At 32.0% G+C, this 22,781-nt stretch overlaps 1 protein-coding gene across 6 annotated transcripts in view; it reads right to left on the bottom strand.

Moving 5' to 3' along the window:
* LOC143062568 (inosine-5'-monophosphate dehydrogenase 1-like) overlaps positions 1-16,219 on the bottom strand; it is a 33,451-nt gene extending 17,232 nt beyond the window's left edge. Inside the window, exons 1-5 of one of the 6 annotated variants that reach the window (XM_076234241.1) lie at positions 15,862-16,219; positions 8,032-8,130; positions 6,901-6,949; positions 3,107-3,208; positions 2,142-2,216 (exon numbers count right to left, since the gene is read on the bottom strand). In XM_076234241.1, coding sequence (XP_076090356.1) covers positions 2,142-2,216; positions 3,107-3,208; positions 6,901-6,949; positions 8,032-8,130; positions 15,862-15,974 — 438 coding nt within the window. In that variant the 5' untranslated portion in view covers positions 15,975-16,219. Of the gene's footprint in view, positions 1-2,141; positions 2,217-3,106; positions 3,209-6,900; positions 6,950-8,031; positions 8,172-15,861 lie in introns of those variants that run through there. The other 5 variants (XM_076234233.1, XM_076234254.1, XM_076234247.1 and 2 more) reach the window with 5 other exon arrangements.
* Between the last annotated feature and the right edge of the window lie 6,562 nt (positions 16,220-22,781).

The following is a 22,781-nucleotide window of genomic DNA, read 5'->3' as shown; positions in this document are numbered from 1 at the left end:
TTTTCCAGAGTAAGAATATTAGATGCTTGTTGAAATTTCCAATTTTAAATTATGCACAAAGATGGACCTTTAACAGGTTGGGAACAACACTCCAAATGAGATTAACCTAACTGGAAGATCAGTATAACCCACTGTAAAAAATGAGCACCAAAAAAGTCATTTATATTCATATTATTTGATGAAACTTTTCCCCAAGAACTATGCATCTATTAAGTACTGAATAGTCAAAACATGTCAAAAGAATTTTCTGTTGTTTCTAAACTTATATCTTTCTTAATAATTTGACCCCTCATTTAGAAAAGTTGTTCCAAATATGAATTTTCCCACTTTTGAGTTTAATAAAAATCTTCAAAATGTACTTTATTTTTTTTCAACAGTAAAATGACCCCTTGTTTTAGGGACAGTCCCTCATTTAAGGGACACCACTCATAATTGGGGTGGGGGTGGGGTGGGGGGTCCCAACCTAAATACAAAAATAAAATATGTTACAACCAGTATTATGTCAATAAATTGTCAATAAATTAGTGAAAAAATACTATTTACTATCTTTATCATGATTTTGGTAGTACAGTAGACTCCGGCCAATGGGATACCCAGATTGTCAGCTAAAAATATCTGATTACCCGATATATTCAATAAGACGATGAATGTATATTCATTAAATATTCTACAATAATAAGTAGATCTATTGCTTAATATGTGAAAGGGCTGGAGGATTGGTGGAGTGATTTTTATCAATAACATCACCACGATGTTTGTGAAATAAAATTATCAGCTGATTATGTAGCTAATGAATAAATTTGTTTCCACTTGCAGTTTTTAAATCCTATATTTATTAAAATCAATTAAATGTCCTGAAGTATTTATGTAAATTATTATCTTCCATCCATAGTTTGTCTTTACTTGTTTAGTAAACAAATTATTTACATTTTCACACAGGTAAACTAATTTGGCTATAAATAGATTAAAGCATGTCTGTGTAGAATCTCTTATCAAAAATCGTAATTGTTATAATTTTATTTCTTTAAATAATCAAATTTAAATTTATGAAAATATTCATGATTGATAAAATAGTATTGCTTGAAGTTTACGCTTTCAGAGACTATTTATGTTTAGGTCATGGTTCTTCACATAGTTGTAAACAAACCAATATGGCCGACACACGTGATTACCTTTGCACATGTGAAAAAAATATTTCTGACAAAAGTCAGATTTCTCTTGTCAAAAGGAATTTATATTTATATTGCAATACATTCTTCAGAAGGAGGTACATTGAGTTTCAATTATATTTCTTTTTCTATGAGCTTAGATTTTAATCACATTCTCCAAACAGCAACGTATTGCTCTTGTCAACTGAGTCTTGAATAATTTTATAAATAGATTCAAACCATTTGGAGTAGAAGGGCATCTAATTCACATGACAAAGGAAAACAATGAATTAAGTCAACAATTTAATAAGAAATATATCCTTTTTATTTACAAAAAAACAAAATCTTTTTGTCTGCAGGATTGCAAATTCGTAACTTCAAGGGCGAACTTGTAAACAGGGCGAGTTGTCCCGATACCAAATTCACGCATGCGTAATACAAATTTCTACAGTTAAAACATCCTGTGACAAGTAAACAAATAACGTTCATGTGGATGAGATGAAATCTGATAATTTACATAAATAAAAGGGTCATATTTACGATAGTGATTGTTTTTCAATCCTAATTTACAAATTAAATGATTCAGATGCCTAATCATGTGTAAAAATCGTTGTCAGGAATCTTAAGTTGTTATGAAATTGTAATACACGAAACGAATGCGGCATACGGAGGCTCAATGCCAAAGGTCAGCCCCTTAAGTCTTCAGAAGACTTGACGTCTTCTTCCACTAAAAATGTTCCCTATTTAAAATTGAGCTTGAAAATATGTCAGTTATTCAAGAAAGCAGATATGCTAAATTCTCAATTCAATTTTTTTTCTTTTAGTACCTTGGACATCAACCTTAGATGTCAGGACTTGCTTTTAATGTTTTCTGAAGTACCAATAATTTGGTTTATTTTAGAATTGATCAGAATTGAAATTCAAACAACATAAAGATAAATCATTGAATTTTATATTAAAAAGGTATGTTTTAGGTAACAAATTCATACTCACTTTGACTTTGCGTACTTCGTTGGCTTGAAATTCTGGTGAACAATTATGATGGATAACTCCTACACCTCCACATAACTACAAAAACATTATTGATGAAATGATAAGGAAAGAGCAAGTGAAAGATGTATTCTTACATCAGCCATTTCTTAAAGTGAATTTAACGTCATATAAAACAGTATGATCTGCTTTTTCAAATCATTTTAACTATAAAAAAAATGTAGATTTATCATATTTGAATTAAAATGCAACTATTGGCCCCTTGATATTAACTGTTGTTTTTCTTTTGGCTAATGAGACCATATACAATTAGAGTGAACATGAAATTTTCAAACTGATCAAGCCTAATAGGCCACAAAAAGTCTTCATAATAGGCCACAAAAAAATATAGAGCAGTTACAATTACATGCATGTCGTGTTTTTTGTTTATCTCAGTTTTTGTCCCAAAGTAAAGTCTTATTTGAAATCCAAATAACCATTTTATCAACGAAAAATACCCTAAATATCTAAAGATTAATTTTTTGGGGGTACCAATTTTGTGAATCTGAGATATATGGATATTTCATTTCAATGGTTTGCCTTTGTCTACATTAAAGCCTACAGAAATGTTATACCTTGTTGATCATTTAAACTTGTGGTTTACCTTTTTAAACATCAAATCATTGAAAAAATTGTTTCCCTGGTAATAATAATTAATCTGCAGTAAATACTTTTATAATTTGATACAACCTACAATCTCAATATTCAATGTGACTGTGATGGATAAGGGGAAAATCAATATGTCATATTGAATTCATTCTTTAATTCTGCTGTAATTATCTACTAACAGGAGCAAGTTAATCAACAGCATGAAAATCAAAATGTACATGTAAATGATCCTATAAAATTATACTGCATTTCCCTAGGTACAATGTCTATATAATTGGTATTGAATGATGATTGTTAAATTATGTATAAGGACCACATACAGCCATTCCAATAGCCATCTGGGCCTCTGTGACTGTATCCATTGGCGATGATACTAATGGAGCCTTCAGAGTTATCTTTCTTGTTAAAGCAGACGTCAAATCCTGAAGAAAAAAATCTGAATTAGTTTCAGAAAAAGTTGAATTTATTGATTACTAATAACCTGTATTATCAAACTCAATATAAGGAAACTTAATCAAATAGTTCCAATTTTCTGTTTGTCATTTTCCAATTAAGCGTTCATACTTCAATCTACATGTAATTAAAATCACTCCGCTCCAATAGATTTGAAAATATCCTAAGTTAAAGAAATCATGTTCAGTGATCTTTTATAATAAGCATCCAATCAAATTTTTTCCCTTCAGAAGTTTCAGTATTATTTACTATGGAATATCAAAATTATTGTCAGGTAAACTACAAAATATTTCCACAAATATTCTGGAAATTCTATATTCTATTTTATGCACAGACCTAATTGAAAACATTTCTCAACTTAAAGCTTCATTGTTTCATTAATATTTTTATATCATTATTAATGGTTAGTCCTTATAACATTTCATCTATATAATTGTAAAACTATGTAATCAAAGTGCAAATTTTTCTCTTAAAATGATTGGTTGATCAAAATTTGCATACAACATAATTAAAGTATGACCCATTATGGATGTTTTTAAATCTTGCACATGCAACGAACAAATCTTGCAGAACCTACATTTTTTAGTTAGTAGCCTAGTATGAGATCTCAATATTATCAGATTATGAAGCTTGTGGTTGGTGACTTTGTATAATTCATTGTCTTTTCTAGACAGACATTTCTCAATTTTTAATTTGACAAAAAAAATCTTATTTGGCAAAAGTTATTTGAAAAATGTCTTAAAAAACATATTTGGATATAAATTCGTTTTCAATTTCAAATACACCAAACATGGAAAGGTAAAACATAATTGATAGAACTCTGTCATTTGAACATACAGTCACTACAAGTCAATCGATTATATTTCTCCTGACGTTATTTTGGTCCTTTTAATCTAATTTTAAAATTTCAACCTCAAGGTTCATTAATTTTACACACTTCAAAATAAGAATAAATCATTTTATCCCACAAATTGAACTTCTGTTAAAAGTTTTAAGGACATTATTAAATGTGAATGATTACACAGAATAAAATGTTTATTACTTCATTTTATTAGTTAAAGAATGTAAGATGTTGTAACTGAGTGTACTGAATGGTTATATTGAACAATTTGACTATTTGATATTTTATTACATACATTTTCAATGATTTTGTATTTGTGTAGTGTAATACAAAGTGCAAGCCCTGATTCAATAGGACACTGTCAGTCCACTATACATCTTGAATGTACAGTCATAGGCCTATCACAGGGGCCCTGGACCAACCCTGATTCAATAGGACACTGTCAGTCCACTATACATCTTGTATGTACAGTCATATGCATATCCCGGGGGCCCTGCACCACCTTTTTGTTGGAAAAAATTTGTTTGATTAATAAGGGAATACTGAAGCATGACTAGAGCACCCCCCCTTTAAGGTCAGTTAGTGACCCCCCACTCTTTTTATAAAAAAGTTTGGGATCTGCCACTGACAGTATAAACGCTTGTTTTAGTTACTTCATTTAGTGCTTTGATATGAACACATGTATTATATTTTATGATGGTGACTTAGTTTGGTGCTCCTTACTATAAAACATAATGAAAGTACAACTTGGCTGAAAAAAAGATGAAAGTACAACTTGGCTATATTTGTTTTGATAATTTACATTACACAAGAAGAAGTATTAGTTATACCACTGGATGTGATAGCCCAATGGGGAATACTTAATTTACAGAATGTAAAAAGAAAACTAACAAACTCCAAGGAATTTCCAAATGGAAAGTCCCTTATAATTAGCAAATGGCCAAATTTAAATCTCAAACACATCAAACAAATCGAGTTTTTAAACAACTGTCATATTCACGAAAGGGTACATATCTAATTTATAACATGGTGTTATGGTTGATGCAAAATTATTGCTTTAAGTTATTAAGGAGGGGGTTTTGATGTTATGAACTTATTTAAGGATAAGTGTGATAAATGTAGATTATCCAAATACGAAAGTAAAATTTGATTAAATTACATCATAGTGTAAACAACATTTCATAATGTGTAAAAATAATACCAGCAGTTTGACGATTGTTGATTACTTAGAAAACTATTCAAAATAAGATAAAGAAAATCTACATAATGTTAACAATATAGTTGTCAAGTTATAATCATCATAAATTTAATTAATAACTGTTTGTTGTGATAAGAATAAGCATTTAAAGGTTACTAGGTTCAAGGTGTGCCTTCATTATATTACCTTACTTTTAAATCCGCAATGATTGACAAAATGCAAGACAAATTTCATGCTATTGTTGAGAGAGACAATGGTAGTAGTTCTATTATTAGGGAAAGATCATAAATAATTCCACGATATCTGGCTGATTTAACAATAATGATTGAAATCTATTGCAGTAAATTCTAATTATAGATTAACATTATCCTGACGCATGCTTTTCCACGTTACAATATCGTTATATTTATTTTACTTATTTTATAAACAGTTCGTCCTAACCAGAATGTTATTAGAGGAAAACAGAACCAGAGTTTTATGTTTTTTAAACCTTTTAACCTTGTTTAGATTCAAAAATAATAATAATGTAATAATAAAAAGCTAAACAATGCCATAAAATGTTGGAAGAACCTAAATAAAGAAAATATCAATGCTAGACCACATTACAAATTCTTTAAACATGCTTTCCGGTTGAAAACTAAAAACAGGTAAACAACATAATATCAACAACAATTGTGATGATGTAATTGTTCTCAGATAGAAATGGTGATCACAGGACTAAATAAATGGGGAATGTGTCCATGGGAAGAATGTGTCCATGGGACACAGATGATGCCCTCGCTTACATGTAACTCCATAAACAATATCACTGAAAAATGGTAAAAGTGATGCTACACAAATTTGTACTCTGAGTTTTGTTTTATACACATTGTGTACAAATTCATGATATTTGATGAGTCACTTTGAGTTAGGTAAATTTAAGTTAGAGAACAGAAACGAAAAATTTAAGTGATTTCTTCATTTGTAAAGGGTCATAGCTCCAGAACATATAAAGTGACGACACCAACATTCAAACTTTATCTGTGTTTTGCGGTAATATAAAGCATTGTGTATAAGTTCCATGAGGCAAATGAAAGTTAGAGAACAGAAACCAATTTTGGGATGTACAGACGTACAGACTGACAAGGGTAAAACTTAATGCTCCCATGTTTCCAGTTTGAAAGCCATGTTTATCGCTCTTTTCTTAGGTAAGGTAAATGACGTATCATATGCATGCCTGTCAACTTTTAAAGATATCCATGGGGGTTTTACGTGCAAGATGGCTCTTTAATAATAGTTCTAAAAACCTACAAGGGTCAAGGGGGGCCTTCAAAAGTTTTTTAATGTTGTCTTTTTTACTTTTTCATACTGTTCAAAGCATAAAGCCATTGTAAAATTAAGTGTTTTATTTAAAATTAAGGACAAAATAGTTCTTTCGAAAATTTCCATTTGGGAGCTTTCATGAGGGAAATCCACCGCAATAGTTACAGTTAGCAGGTACATGTATGCGTATGCACATGACATCATACATTCCCTTTCTACATGTACACATGTACCTGACTGAAAAAAAACCCATGTCACTTACATATGTAGTAGGGTGATATGAAAAATAATCGAAAACAAAAAGATCAAAGAAAACTTACCACCTCGTCTGCTGTAAAGTCTATGAATCCTGGTAAAATCAGGAAATCACTGAAACAAAATTATATTGTCTAGAAATACTAGTGAAGACATAGTTTATTGTCTAGAATACCTAGTGAAGACATAGTTTATCTGTTTTTTTGTAACAATTATCCCAGGTGATACACAAAGAGCATTAATTTTCTTGATTTTTTTCTAAACAAAGAAATTTCTCATTTAATTTAATTATATCATATAATTGTATCTCTTGGATTTTCAAAATAGGTTGTGGATAGCTATTTTTTTGGCATCACAATATTTACACTTGTATGCAAATGTATCCACTGTTACTTAAAATAACACAAATTCCTGACAAAAGTGTCTTCCTAACCTCTGTTGGTACACTAGTGTCATCTGCCATGCAAGAAATAGTGTCAGAGGTGATTGTTGCTCATGACAGATGGTTATTCTGAGACAGATATAAGATCATTCCAAGACAAAATTTAATATGTTAATACCTTTATTCATGTGAATTATTATTAGACCTTTCAACAAAAAACTTATAGTTATAAATTATATAATACAATGAAAGTAAAAACATAAACATGATAAAAGACAGGGCTGATCCAGCCATTTTAAAAAGGGGCGTTCCCAACCAAGGACAAAAGGGGGGGGGGGGGGGGTTCCAAATATGTGTCCCCATTCAAATGCATTAAAGTCCAGTGGCAAATATTACATGCATACACTGTATCAGAAAATGTTTTTACATGTATCATTATATGTCCTAGTCTCCTTACAAGAACATACTGTGCCAGATTTTTCATGTGGTATTTGAAAGGGCAATGGACTGTAAGAAGACATGTCAAACATCCTTAATGAGACAGCTTTGATCTAAGATAATTTGAGATAAATGTTCATTTTTTTTTCTCTCTCTCCCACATGTAAAACTAAAAGCTGGAAACTTCGCAACTATGAACCGTGAAAAGAAAGTATGTATAAGATACTACAACTTATCAAATTTAAAGTAAACAAGAAGTTGAGTCAGTGTCCTTAATGTAATAATCAACGCATGTAGGGTACACGATGAGTATGAATGAATCATCTTTTGTTTTTTTGTTTTTATTATTGTCGTTTAATTTCTTTCATTAGCTTACTTGTATGTTAATCCATCTCCGTTAGCAAATAGTTGAGCCCCTGTAAGACCGTCATCTGGGACATAACCAGTACCACCAGTAATCAAATAGTCTGCCATTCTGAAAAAAAGAGAATCAGATGTTTGCGCTCGATGTATTTCACGTTTTCTTCATCAAAACTAACTGGTATTTCTAAATCTGTGATTGCCCATATGAATACTTCATTTAACTGGGAACCAGTCGTTAAATTCTGAGTCGGTGCGAAAAGTTCATAGGTTGAAGTTCAACACCACAGAAGATAACTTCTCCTTTTTCAAGGAACACTCCCTATAAGGATGGTTCAGTATGATATTTATAGTCAAAAATTTATGACGTCTTTGGAAATCAATTCCCTTGACACCTTGAAAAAATACACTTTTAATGACATCTGAATCGTGATTTATATAACAGTCTTACAATTATTTATATGTCTCTGCTTACACGAACGAGATTTTTTCAATGACAAACAACTAATGTATATGGTGTATTCAATATACTAATTTCTATAAAATCTCGTCTCTTACCTATGTAGTCCATACATTCTGCTTTTAGTTCAAATGACTATATACTAGCTATATGCATTCTTTATAGTTTTATCTATTTATGCCATTTATCTTTTTATATGTCTACTTAATTTTAACTGTGTCTTCATTCACAAGCAATTAAGCCTTTTGAGTTAAAATCGAGAAAATGCATTTATATATAGATTTTGTAGCACCGTTTCTTGTATTCCGGCATCCAAGAACTTTGAAGAAAAGAGAAGTTAGGGAAAAGCCATTAAGATCTATAGCAGATATATTTAAAAGCAAGAGACTGACATCAAGCCGTGATAATAAACTTTTTTAATATACTATATAAACCAAATAGAAGCCCCTAGCTCGTATGTTGATCAATGCAAATCCAAATGTGATAGATCAACATTATGTAGATTAAGAATAATACTTTATCTATTGAAAGAGGGCGATATCTAAAAATACCAAAGCAGAGTTGTGTATGTCTTTGCTGCAACAATGGAGACATTGAAGATGAACTACACTTTCTTTTAAAATGTTCATCCTATATTGAACTATGTGAGAGATAATCTCATTACAAAAATAAGGTACTGGCTTTTTGTAATAATATATATCCGATGGATACATCTGTTGTAGAGATGTCACTGGCTCAGACGTACTTATAAATATAATTTTTTTTTGCGACTGTATATTACATTAATTTGTAGGATCCTTTACTATAGATAATTTAGCTGATCTGCAACAATAACATCTTCATGCCTTATATATCATGTACTGTAGTACGCCGCTAGATTAAAACTGACGAGGAAAGGTAACACACGGCCAGCGAAAGCTCTTTTTTTTGAGAGCCCAGGTGGTCGTGTGGTCTAGCGGAACGGCTGCAGTGCAGGCGATTTGGTGTCACGATATCACAGTAGCATGGGTTCGAATCCCGGCGAGGGAAGAACCAAAAATTTGCGAAAGCAAATTTACAGATCTAACATTCTGTAAATTTGCTTTCGCAAATTTTTGGTTCTTCCCTCGCCGGGATTCGAACCCATGCTATATATATATATATATTTCTCTCATAAATATTCACTGCCACTCCTTCATTGTATATATGTTATTGTAGTTTGTCTGTAATTTTTTGCCATAACCATTTATTGTCAATGCGTAAGTGCTAATAAAGTTATCTTATCTTTAAAAAGATGACTAGACTGATTTCTATTTGCGGATTGCATATTGCTTTTAATAATTATACACGTGCAAATCTCTAAACAAAAGTGGGAAGTAACATTGTATATTATAGGTTTTGCGGTTAAACTCCGAACCACGTAATATACATCCTTTAAGAAAGTGAAATGTTTTTAGAATCTAACATTTTTGTTCGGGTTCATTTAAATTCATTTTGACAAAAATACCAATTTCTGTAAAAAGATATTTAAAGAGCTTTTCTTTGATGTGGGTTGCTGGAGTGCAGAATAAATATCTATGTCAATTATATTTTGAATTCATCAATACGTGTATTTAAAAATAAACTACTGTAAATTAGAGCCCTATACTGAAAGGAAATATATCGGTATAAAACCTAGATTTAATAAAAAATCATTGGAACTAATATGAAAATATCAATTTAGTATAGGAATATACATGATTAATATATAAATTAATTTATATTTGTCTATAGGAATATTTGATCTGTATTTATTCATACGTTTTAACTTGTTTACTTATGATAACAATAATCTTTGGCCTATATCTTCCAGGAATGACTACATTTTATAAAATAGATATTCCTAGAATACTAATGAAGCAAACGGAAAAGATGTTGTTGAATTATACTGAATATTGAAGGTACTCATAGTTTTCACCTTATAGTCAATGTTTTCATTCAAGAAATAAATGAAGTCCATGTGTGTACTTTTAAGCTATAAATACACATTTTTCTGATATGAAAAATAAAATTTATTGCATGTGTGATTTTAAAATATAATAACAGCATACGTATAAAAGTTAGAGTTAAATTCCTAATGCTTTGGCAAGTAAAACTTAGGTTGTCTTGCTTGCTTTGTTGCGTCACTGAAAAGTTTACTCAAGCTTTTTAATTAAGATAGACATCTTCAAATAATATATAGGCATAGTTAAATCTGTATATTTTATTTTTAAATTTGATTAGAAGTTCGAAGCAGCAACACCAGTAATTTAATGTGTGGGTATTTGAATATCAATAGCCTTCGCTATAAATTTGAATGCATTAAAGACTTACTACACCGAAATCTAGTAGATATTCTCTTTTTATCAGAAACAAAAATTGATGAATCTTTTCCCAATGCTCAATTTTGTGTCGATAATTTTACAATGTGGCGTGCTGATAGAAATCAACACGGTGGAGGTCTCATTGCATATGTAAGATCTGATCTTGCAGCTGATAGAAAAATTCAACTTGAATTCTCAGATGTTGAATCCATTGGTATAGAGGCAGCAATTGGTAACAAAAAATGGTTCTTCTGTGGGATATATAAACCTCCTAGTATGTCAGATGACCATTTCAGTACAGACTGTACCAAAACTATAGACAAAATTATATCAAAATATGACAACTATATTTTTATTGGTGATTTTAATTATAACATGCTTAACTGTGATAAGAGTGCAATGATAAGAGAAATCTGTGATATTTTTAATTTAAAGAACATTATTAAGAAAGCTACATGTTTTACAAAAATTGCTAAAGCAACCCTTTTAGATTTGATTTTAATGAATCATGACTGTGATTTTAAAAAGATATGTAATTTTGGCACTGGAATTAGTGATGTGCACAACTTTATATCTGTGCAGTTAAATTGTGATTTACCTAAAATTTTACCAAAAAAGAAGATATGCAGAAGCTTTAAGAATTTTGATGCTTCAAATTTTTTAAATGATTTAGAAAATCAGCATTTTGATATATCTGAATTTGATAATGTAAATACAGCATATGATAATTTTAGCAAAAGTTTCATTGAGGTAGCTGACAAACACGCACCTTTTAAGGAAAGGAAAATTTTTCCTAATCAAGTACCATATATGAATGCAGAGCTTAAAAGTGCCATTTATAAGAAAAAAATGTTGTATAATAAATTTCAAAAATTCAGTGGTAGTAAGAACTGGGAGACATATAGGCGGCAACGCAACTATGTTACAAAACTAAAAAATAAATCCATTAACCAATATTTTGTAGAGAGGTGTGCTGGAGGCCCGAAGTCGAAAGATTTCTGGCCAACAGTGAAACCTTTTCTTACAAATAAGGGAAATGTACACCAAAAGGAAACTGTCCTCTCTGAAAATAATGTTTTAATTACAAAACAGGAGGAGGTGTGTGAGATATTTAATGATTATTTTGTAAATGTTGCAAAGAATATAGGAAGCAGTCAAATAAAGGTTAATGATGATCACCCGAGTATTTTGGCCATTAAAGATAATATTCCTGATCTTGATCAAAACAATTTTACCTTTTCCCCGGTTGATCAAGACTTTGTTGAGAAACGTATACGTAAAATTAATGTTAAAAAAGCCACTGGTATAGATGGCATCTCACCTAAATTACTGCATTTTGCTAAACCTGCTATTGTAAAACCCCTTACTGATATTGTTAATTTGTCATTATCATCATCGACCTTCCCTGACCGTCTTAAGGAAGCTCAAGTTGCACCTATTCACAAAAAGAATAGTGTTTTAGAAAAAGGAAATTATAGACCGGTAAGTGTATTACCGGCTATTTCTAAAATTTTTGAAAATGCCATAGAAGTACAATTAGTACAGTACTTTGATAAAATCTTCAGTCCATTTTTGGCAGCTTTTAGATCTGGTTTTGGATGTCAGTCAACTTTATTAAGAGTGATTGAAGATTGGAAATTAGCCTTAGATCAAAATAAATACCTTGCAGCTATCCTTATGGACTTGTCCAAAGCATTTGACTGTCTACCCCATGACTTACTGCTACTGAAACTAAAAGCTTATGGTCTATCCAAATCCTCACTTGATATGTTATATAGTTATTTAACAAAAAGAAAACAATGTGTGAAAGTAAACCAAAATTTAAGTGGTATGCTTGACATATTTAAAGGGGTACCACAAGGCTCTATCCTTGGACCCATCCTATTTAATATTTTTATTAACGATTTGTTCTTTTTTGTAAAAAATTGTTCTTTATATAACTATGCTGATGACAATACTTTGTCAAAGTCTGGAAATTCCTTACAAGATGTAATTTCTGCTCTTGAGGAAGACAGCAATCATTTAATACAGTGGTTTTCTTCCAATAAAATGCAGGCCAACCCAGAGAAATTTCAAGCTATCTCTCTTGGCAAAAAAACACATGATAAAAAGATTGTGTTTGACTTGAATGGTATTTCTATATCATGTGAGGATGAGGTGAAACTTCTTGGAGTTACAATTGATTTTAAATTAAACTTTAATTTACACATTTCAAATATTTGTAAAAAGGCTGCAAGGCAATTAAATGTTTTGAAAAGAATTGGGAAACATCTAAACAAACTGAGTAAGCTTACAATTTACTACTCTTTTATTATGTCTAATTTCAGTTACTGCCCTTTGACTTGGCATTTTTGTGGGGAACAAAATACCAGAAAAATAGAAAAAATACAAGAACGAGCGCTTCGATTTATTTATGAAGACCATCTGAGCTCATACGAAACACTCCTACAGATTTCGAACCTTCCATCATTAAAAACTCGTAGAATGCGCTCAATTGCCTTGGAGACCTTTAAAATAATTAATAAAAAATGTCCTTTATTTATTCAAGATTTAGTTGTAATAAAAAACAATTCATATAATTTCAGGTATGTAAACACTGCTGAGGTACCTAGACCTAGAACCTCCAGTTATGGTAAAAGATCTTTTAGATTTGAGGCAGCACAAGTATGGAACTCACTTCCTAATGAGGCTAGACTCGTGACTTCTTTTGACCAGTTTAGGAATTACATAAATTCCTGGTGTGGGGGTCAAAAATGCTTCTGCAGTTCATGTCGTTTCCATCCAGTGCTGTCTCAAAGCTGAAATTTCTTTCTTTCTTTTTATAATGGCCTTTTGCTCTGCTTTTTATGCATTTTTAAAATATATATCTGCCATTAAATGCTAGTGCTTATTTTTATTTATTTATTGTTTGTATGCTTTTAGTTTGTTATATTTTATGATCGTCAAGTGATTTGTTGATTCCCCCGCTTCAATGCACATAGAGGCGCTTGCCACATGAGCTTTGACTCTGGAGGCTCACAAATCAAATAGAAGTTTGCTTTATTATATTGCATGTTTTATTTGGTAGTATTTGCATGATGCTGCATGATTTTTATTGTGATAGTCGGTTAAAGAGCTCACCAGAGCTCATGTTTTCTCTGTTATAATGTATATATATGCCGACTCTAAATAAAATTTACTTACTTACTTACTTACTTACTTACTAACTTATCCAAATCACAGTTGTACAATATATAAACAAAGCAAGCAAGCTAACCAAAGTGTTACTCTACATGCATTATGAAATTAGCTGTAATTTCTGGAAATTTATAAAATGTTTATTTTATATGTAGTTTTCATTCCTTCTGTTTCAATGTATCCATATTGCAAACCTCAGCATTTAAATTTTCATGTTGTTTTTTTCTAAGCGCGAGGAAATGAAATGGAATAAAGAGTAAAACGTATAGTAGTAGTACTTCTATAGATTTAAAATCTAACATAAGACATTTTATACTGTTAATAATTCTATACATTTCCTCGAATGATTTCACAAGTCTGTCACACGTGTCAGAGATGCATTGATAAAATCTTGTTCTGTGCAGTTGTAAAAGCTGAAGTTGTTACAGCTGTTTCATAGTCCAGACAGATGTACACATGTGTAAATTATAAGCTGTATTGAACATGTATTTTGTTTTATTCTATTTGTTTCTTAACTACAATTAGACTTTATAAAAGTTCGAGTGTTTTGTGTAAATATCGATGAACACGACTTATTAAAAATTGCATGAAGTTACAAAAATCGTATGTGGTTCGATTGCCAATGAGACAATATTAAATACATCTTCGCTAGCCAAGGGTTACGATCCACTTCCATCCTCTCTCCAGTGGAGAGGAGGAAAGTGGATCGTTACCCTTGGCTAACAGAGAGGATGGAAGCGGATTGTAACCCTTGGCTAGCGAAGATGTATTAAATTGTTTCCACTTCAAAAAAGGCCCCGATTTAATATGTCAACTTTTTGATTAAAACGAGAAAACCAACGGCCTGCTTTATGTACTAAAAAATAAACGAAAAACAAATAAGATATATAGCGACCAACGACAGCCACTGACGTGTATCTCCTGACTTGTGATATGTGGTTGTGTTGAACTGGACCTTATAACATGGGACAGTAGTGTAACAGTACAGAACAAACTACATAAATCAGTTGGAAAAGGCTTGACTTATCAAATTGACACAAAGCACCAAAAAAAAACCCAAAAGACTAAAGACAAATTACACCGATCTGAACTACTAAAAACTAGTTAAATGCCAATTACAACTTGTAATAAATAAATGTTTCCCAGAACAAATTTGCCGTCTCTGGTGGATAGTAGCCCTTTCTTACGAAAAAAGAACCCGATAAAATGCATCGGGGAAAATTGCTACAATATCAATTTTTGATTGTGACAAAAACTTAGACGAGAGACTGGTGACAAAATTAACGCCATTGAAAGAGGTTTAAACTTGTGTACAGTGACAAATATTTCATGTTTATTCTAGACGAAAACAAATTACCAATACATTTATAAGATTCGCTCTGTAAAATGGAGAGACTGGGATGTAAGATTTTGTTATGAAAATAGTTAAAAATAAATGATATAATTTCAATTAAACAATTGTATGGGTTACCAGGATGCGAAGATTTGAAAATTTAGACTGTCACTGAACACTTATAGTACACTGTAGAGACAGACATTTGTAACATTTAAAAAAAGTAGTACATTATAGAGGCAAGATATTTTCAACATCTCAACAAGACAGTTGACTAAAAGTTTATTAGCTCAAATCCAAGTGTGCCATGCCGTGGACGGATAATTCGAAAAACTAATATTCATTGGAGCAACGTTAGACTAGAGGGAGATAACTCTCATTAAAAAACTGGAACTTAATTTAAACTGAAGATCCACAGTGACCCTCTTTCTTTTGATAATCGTTTATCACTGTTACAAGATTACTGAATAACGAAAAATCTGTCCCATTTTATTCATTTTGCAGGAAAGCTTGTGTCGTTTTAGAGGGACTAGTATCATAAGTAAAAAAACTCACCTTGCATTAGTTGGTGAAAATTGGTTCATTCGTTCAGTTAACCTCTTCCCTACACATGGAATAGTTTGATGGCTTGTCGGATGGCTTGCCTGATGGTTGGTTGAATTTTCCATTGACACTTTGTATGATTCGCTTCAATTGACTCAAAAGTAAACACTAGCACATTTCATGATCAATGTTTAAACCACTAATATTGATTTTAACATAAAAAATGACATTATTGTGTTTTTCCTCCCACGGTCGTATTCTAGTACTACTATACCGTGTACTGTTAATGTATATGTTTTGTCATCCAAACTCCATCAAATAGCAGGTGATAGTATGTTATAAACATGTATATTATGACTATCAAATGACAGCAGGTTCAGTTAACAAGACTACCCAGATCGATACAGCGCAAGTCTGAAAGATGGTCTTCGATCAATACGATCATGGAACTACTAAAATCGTTCATTTTCTCACATTTTCACAGAAACTGATACAAGCTATAGGTTTTTATTGGAGATTCAAGAAATACTTGTTGAGGGAGTTAAAATGTCAATAAACTTTTGATTCATGTAGGTAACATTGTTTGTTCACACCTGCTAGACATAATACAAATTACAAAAGAAATCCACGAGATACCTGCCGCGCGTATATCAATGACATGTAAATTTGAAGGGAATCCGTAAATTTTTTACACGATATGCATGACCACATATATATACTTACATTATAATTAGATTGAAAAAAAACCAGAGTGAAACTGAATACAAAAAAGTAAATGATTTTGGTAAGAAACAGGTATAGAAATACCAAATAATTGTGAAATCATGCTATAATCAAATGAGTATATATATAGTTCTTATTAATGTTATTTATGTGCTTCAACCACAAGGAGGACTATAATATAGTAATTCTTTTTAAGTATTAGTTTATGCCTGTGTTGTTAAATGTTTAAATTTTTCAGATTTCTGTGAAGAGGCTTGAGTGTCCTTTAAGCACATGCCCTTGGTGACTCCTGCATATGAACAACAATACTATTTGCTCATATGCATCAGCCACGAGGAAAGACTTAACTCGAAGGGTTTTTTCTATAATGGATGTGATGCTGCTTCTGGTACATGGTCAATAATCACTAAACATACAGGTTTTGATATATGACTACATTTATTATTCACTCAATTTATATTTCAAGTTTTTTGTCAAAAGTATTTCTATTTTTATTTTTGTTTATTGTCTATTGCAATTGTGTGATAAAAAAATCAATGTACTGATTATGCCTGTAATGGGTCCACTATTGGAAATGAAATATATTTGATCTTATCTTATATTTCTTATTATCATTTACTGTATCATGTGAATGAAATGAAAGTTTAAAGGAGAAATCGAAGATAGCTAAATGTAATTATAAATCTGAATGTGTTTATTAATGAGGTGGGGGAATGGGTTGTGTGTGTTGGTTGACTATACTTTTGATTAAAACATCCAAACGTCGCTGGTATCTGTAAACCTGTTAAAGCATTCAAAAGTCAGTATTATTTGTAAACATATAAAGGTATTCAAAAGTATGTGATATCTGTAAAACTGTAAAAGCATTCAAAAGTGTGAGGTATAAACATGTTAATGGAACATCGTTTCAACTTTAAGAATTATACTCCAAATGCGGATTTTTTTTCTCTCCAGGAAATGGAAAGCTGACAATTGGGAAGCTGATCTTATTTCTTTTGTTGTACAGTTTGGTTCTCAATCGACCGATAGTGTCAAATCTATATGTAAATCAAGATATATAACTGAATTAAATGTCTCTGTAGTATCTTTTAATTCAAGCTTGATTGGAAAGCGGTGCGGCATACCACAGTGACAAAACGTTGAATTATTTAGTGAGAGTATCATCTTCTTTATTTCATGATGGTACATCGCCTTTATAGTGAAACGTGAAGGTATATGTAGATGAAAGAATATAAAGCTAATACTAAGTATCTGAACAGGAAACATGTTAACCTTGAGACAAACTGTTGAATTATGATCATTTGACATTTTCCCCCTAGTGTTCGTTCTTTGTTATTGGCACTGTTGAGATATATGTTAAAGTCGTTAAAACGATAGGTTAAGATACTATAGAGATCTGTGTTTTGTTGTTAGTTCAACATATATCTTTTCTGTGTTGTTGTTAACGTAGATAACTGATAGCGTTAGAGATATATAGCCCTTTTCACAAAAAATCTTAAGTGTAACATTTATCGTACGTCTATAATATTGCTTAGCAATTCAACTAAATATTTTTTATCGTAAGATTAATTTTACACTTAAGATTTTTTGTGAACAGGGCTACTGGTCTATGTTGTTGTTATCGTTGGGATCTAATCTTTGTTGTTTTTAAAAGCGGCAGACATCTGGTCTGTGTTTTTGATCTCGTAGGGATCTGATCTTTGCTGTTTAAGCGGCAGATATATGGTCTGTGTATTTGCTGTTATTGGGATCTGGTGTTTGTTGTTTAAGCGAGTGATATGTTCAGTGGTTTTGATATCATTGGGATCGGGTCTTTGTTGTTTAAGCAGCAGAGATCTGGTCTGTGTCTTTTGTATCGTAGGGATTTGATCTTTACTGTTTAAGTGGCAGGGATCTGGTCTTTTTTGTTAAAGCGGTAGGGATCTGGTCTGTGTTTAACTACTCGCACTGTGATATATATTTTCTGATGACGAAGTACAATTTTCCTACTTAATTTCTCAAATGAATACCTTAAGCTAGCATGAGTAAGCTAAATATTTATTTAATGGCCCAGCTGTCTGTAATTCATAAAACTGCTGAATCTGTAATCGTTGACAATGCATCATAAAACTGCTGAATCTGTAAACTGTGACACCATAATACCTGATTACAGATATATTACATTCAAATGCATCTACTATACATGTATTTTGAAATGCTGCCGAGGTTACAGGTGACATTATATTTGTAATAATATTTTGACTGTATCTTAACAAATTCCCACACACTATTTAACTCAACAAATTAGTACAATGCATCGGACTACTAACACAAAGGTTCCTGGTTCGATTCCCGTTTGGGATGAAAATTTCAGGAACTCAATTTTCGGCTCTCCCTTGACACCATCTGCGAGTATGGCATTGAGGAAACGATGATAGTCCGTCGGAAGAGGACGATAAATGGCTGACCCGTGTTAAGAGAGAGCCATATCTCTTGCACTTTAAAGACACCCTTGTAGATTTCGAAAAAGAGTAGGCTAATGCCGCTACAAGGCAGCACTCGCACCCGCAAAGTGGAAAGAGATTAATATAAGTTGCAAAACTTGTTTCCCAATCCACTATGAATAAATATGTTTAAACTAATGCAATGCATTATCAGTACCGGTAACGGAGATTTCCTTCTGGAATAGTATTCCCACAAGGTCTACAGGAAAAACCTGTGAGCATACCAAACAAACAAACAAACAAACAAATATATATTATTTACCAATTACGGCGTCCAAAATGAGCAGAATAATTACAATATGGTCTACAGAAAAAACCCGTAATCATACCCAAATATAGTAGTTAGTTAGTTTCTTGTATATTCCTCCATTAATTGTGGAGCATTACCCAAAGGGTATAATTTTAGCCAATAGTATTCCCAGCAAGTCTACAGAAAAAAACCCGTAATCATACCCGAACATAGTATTCCCACCAAGTCTACAGAAAAAAATCCGCAATCTTACCCAAACAAAGTATTCCCATCAGGTCTACAGAAAAAAAAACCGTAATCAGGAAATCATGTAAATTCATATCTTGACACAGTATTTTCACAAGGTCTGGGAAATTATGTAATCATATATTGACACAATATTTCGCCAGGTCTAGGAAATCATATCATCATATCTTGACACAAGTATTTTCACAAGGTCTATGAAATCATGTATTCATATCTTGACACAGAATTTTTACAAGGTCTATGAAATCATGTAATTATATCTTGACAAGAGTTTTCACAAGATCTAGGAAATCATGTAATCATATATTGACACAATATTTCGCAAGGTCTAGGAAATCATGTCATCATATCTTGACAGAGTTTTCACAAGATCTAGGAAATCATGTAATCATATCTTGACACAGTATTCCCACAAGGTCTATGAAATCATGCAATCATTTCTTGACAGAATTTTCACAAGGTCTAGGAAATCATGTAATTATATCTTGACATAGTTTTCACAAGATCTAGGAAATCAGGTTAATTCATATCTTGGACACAGTATTTTCACAAGGTCTAGGAAATTATGAAATCGTATATTGACACAATATTTCGCCATGTCTAGGAAATCATGTAATCATATCTTGACACAGAATTTTCACAAAGTCTAGGAAATCATGTAATTATATCTTAACACAATATTTTCACAAGGTATAGAAAATCATGTATTCATATCTCGACACAGTATACCCACAAGGTCTAGGAAATCATGTAATCATATGTCAAGGTCTACAAAAAATACCTTAAAACAGTATTCTCACTCTAAACTTGCCAGTCATACCAAGCTTTCCCAGTCTGATAGTAACAGACATAATTCGACACAAAATTAAAATTATAAACTGAACAGTCATATCTAGACAAAATGCCCCTATTCTGAGCTCAGCAGAAATACCCAGACACAATATCCTTATTTTGTGCGGACTAGTTTTACTCAGACACAGTATCCCAATTCTGAGCTTAAGAGTCATATCTAGACACAATATCCCCATTCAGTGCGGACTAGTCATACCATAACACATTACCCCCTCTCATTCTACGTTAACCAGTCATATACAGACACAATATACCAATGCTGAGCTGACCAGTGTCATGCCTAGACACTATCTCCGTTTTGAGCTGACCAGTCATACCCCGACACAATATCCCGATTATGAGTTAACCAGTAATATCCAGACCCTTTATCCTCATACAAAGCTGACTAGTCATATCCAAGCACTACATTTCTATTCTGAGCTAACCAGTCATACCAAGACACGTTATCGCCATTATGAGCTGACCAGTCTTATCCAGACAATCTATCCTCATTCTTAGCTGGCTATTTATACCAAGAAACAATATACTTATCCTGAACTAATCAGTCGAACCCAGTACTATATCCTCATTCTGGACTGGTAGTCATACCCAGTACTATATCCTCATTCTGAACTGGCAGTCATACCCAGTACTATATCCTTATTCTGAACTGGCAGTCATACCCAGTACTATATCCTCATTCTGGACTGGCAGTCATACCCAGTACTATATCCTCATTCTGAACTGACAGTCATACCCAGTACTATATCCTCATTCTGAACTGGTAGTCATACTGAGTACTATATCCTCATTCGGAACTGACAGTCATACCCAGTACTATATCCTCATTCTGAACTAGCAGTCATACTGAGTACTATATCCTCATTCTGAACTGGTAGTCATACCCAGTACTATATCCTCATTCTGAACTGACAGTCATACCCAGTACTATATCCTCATTCTGAACTGGTAGTCATACCCAGTACTATATCCTCATTCTGAACTGGCAGTCATACCCAGTACTATATCCTTATTCTGAACTGGCAGTCATACTGAGTACTATATCCTCATTCTGAACTGACAGTCATACCCAGTACTATATCCTCATTCTGAACTGACAGTCATACCCAGTACTATATCCTCATTCTGAACTGACAGTTATACCCAGTACTATATCCTCATTCTGAACTGGTAGTCATACTGAGTACTATATCCTCATTCTGAACTGACAGTCATACCCAGTACTATATCCTCATTCTGAACTAGCAGTCATACTGAGTACTATATCCTCATTCTGAACTGGTAGTCATACCCAGTACTATATCCTCATTCTGAACTGACAGTCATACCCAGTACTATATCCTCATTCTGAACTGGTAGTCATACCCAGTACTATATCCTCATTCTGAACTGACAGTCATACCCAGTACTATATCCTCATTCTGAACTGGCAGTCATACCCAGTACTATATCCTCATTCTGAACTGGTAGTCATAATGATATATCGTCAAAAAAGAATAAAACATTTTCAAAATTTATTTGCATTTCAGCTGTAAATCAAATTACACACATGATTCTTCATTTCAATGTTTTACATAACAATCACTAACTCATAAATTCAGCAAGGGAGTTAATTACTCACTATAATGTTGTTTTTTTTAGAATATTTTCAAATAATGTGAGAAACTTAAAATACTTTTTGAAATGTTCTAAAATAAAAAAAGTTGAGACAAATAATACTAGCAGAATATTAGACATGATTGTTTCCCGTCAAAAATTCAAATTCCTCTTGTTTAGGTTTGATATTAGTTACCCAGGTTGATATAACATGTAATATAGAATTTTCATTCATTGTTGATTTTTTGATTTTTTAAATAAATATTTAACAATGATAAATCCTTGAACAAAGATATGCAAGCATAATAAGTGATAAATAATAATATTGTAAAGTCATGCATATGAAACAATATATTTCAATTTGTTTCAGTTGGTTTGTTCAGCTAACAAAAATGAAGCTTATAGATATACTGAAAAATCTCAAATAACCCGTTCACCACTATTCTCTGTGAAAAAAATTGCGCCTTGGCCTGATTTTTAAAGAGAACTTTGTTATTTGCCAGAGTTGACCAATTTCTCAGGTAAAATTAACAAAACTGTTCCCTAAATCAGAAAGGATCAAAACAGTGGTGACAATGACAATTAAGATTGAACTCGTTTTGAATTTAACATTTCCCTGCATGAAGTAAAGATTATGTGGAAAATTTTGTCTGGATGAAAAATAGCATTAAATGATTATCTTTAACCGCAATATGAAAGGACATATTATGATATAGAGATAAATAAACTCATCATAGATACCAGGATTTTTTTTTTTCATTTTAAATTTAAAATTAAGCAGT

The sequence above is a fragment of the Mytilus galloprovincialis genome, chromosome 1 (assembly GCF_965363235.1).
Source record: "Mytilus galloprovincialis chromosome 1, xbMytGall1.hap1.1, whole genome shotgun sequence".
NCBI classification, from domain to species: Eukaryota; Metazoa; Mollusca; class Bivalvia; order Mytilida; family Mytilidae; genus Mytilus; species Mytilus galloprovincialis.
This window is presented reverse-complemented; position numbering and strand designations above follow the sequence as displayed.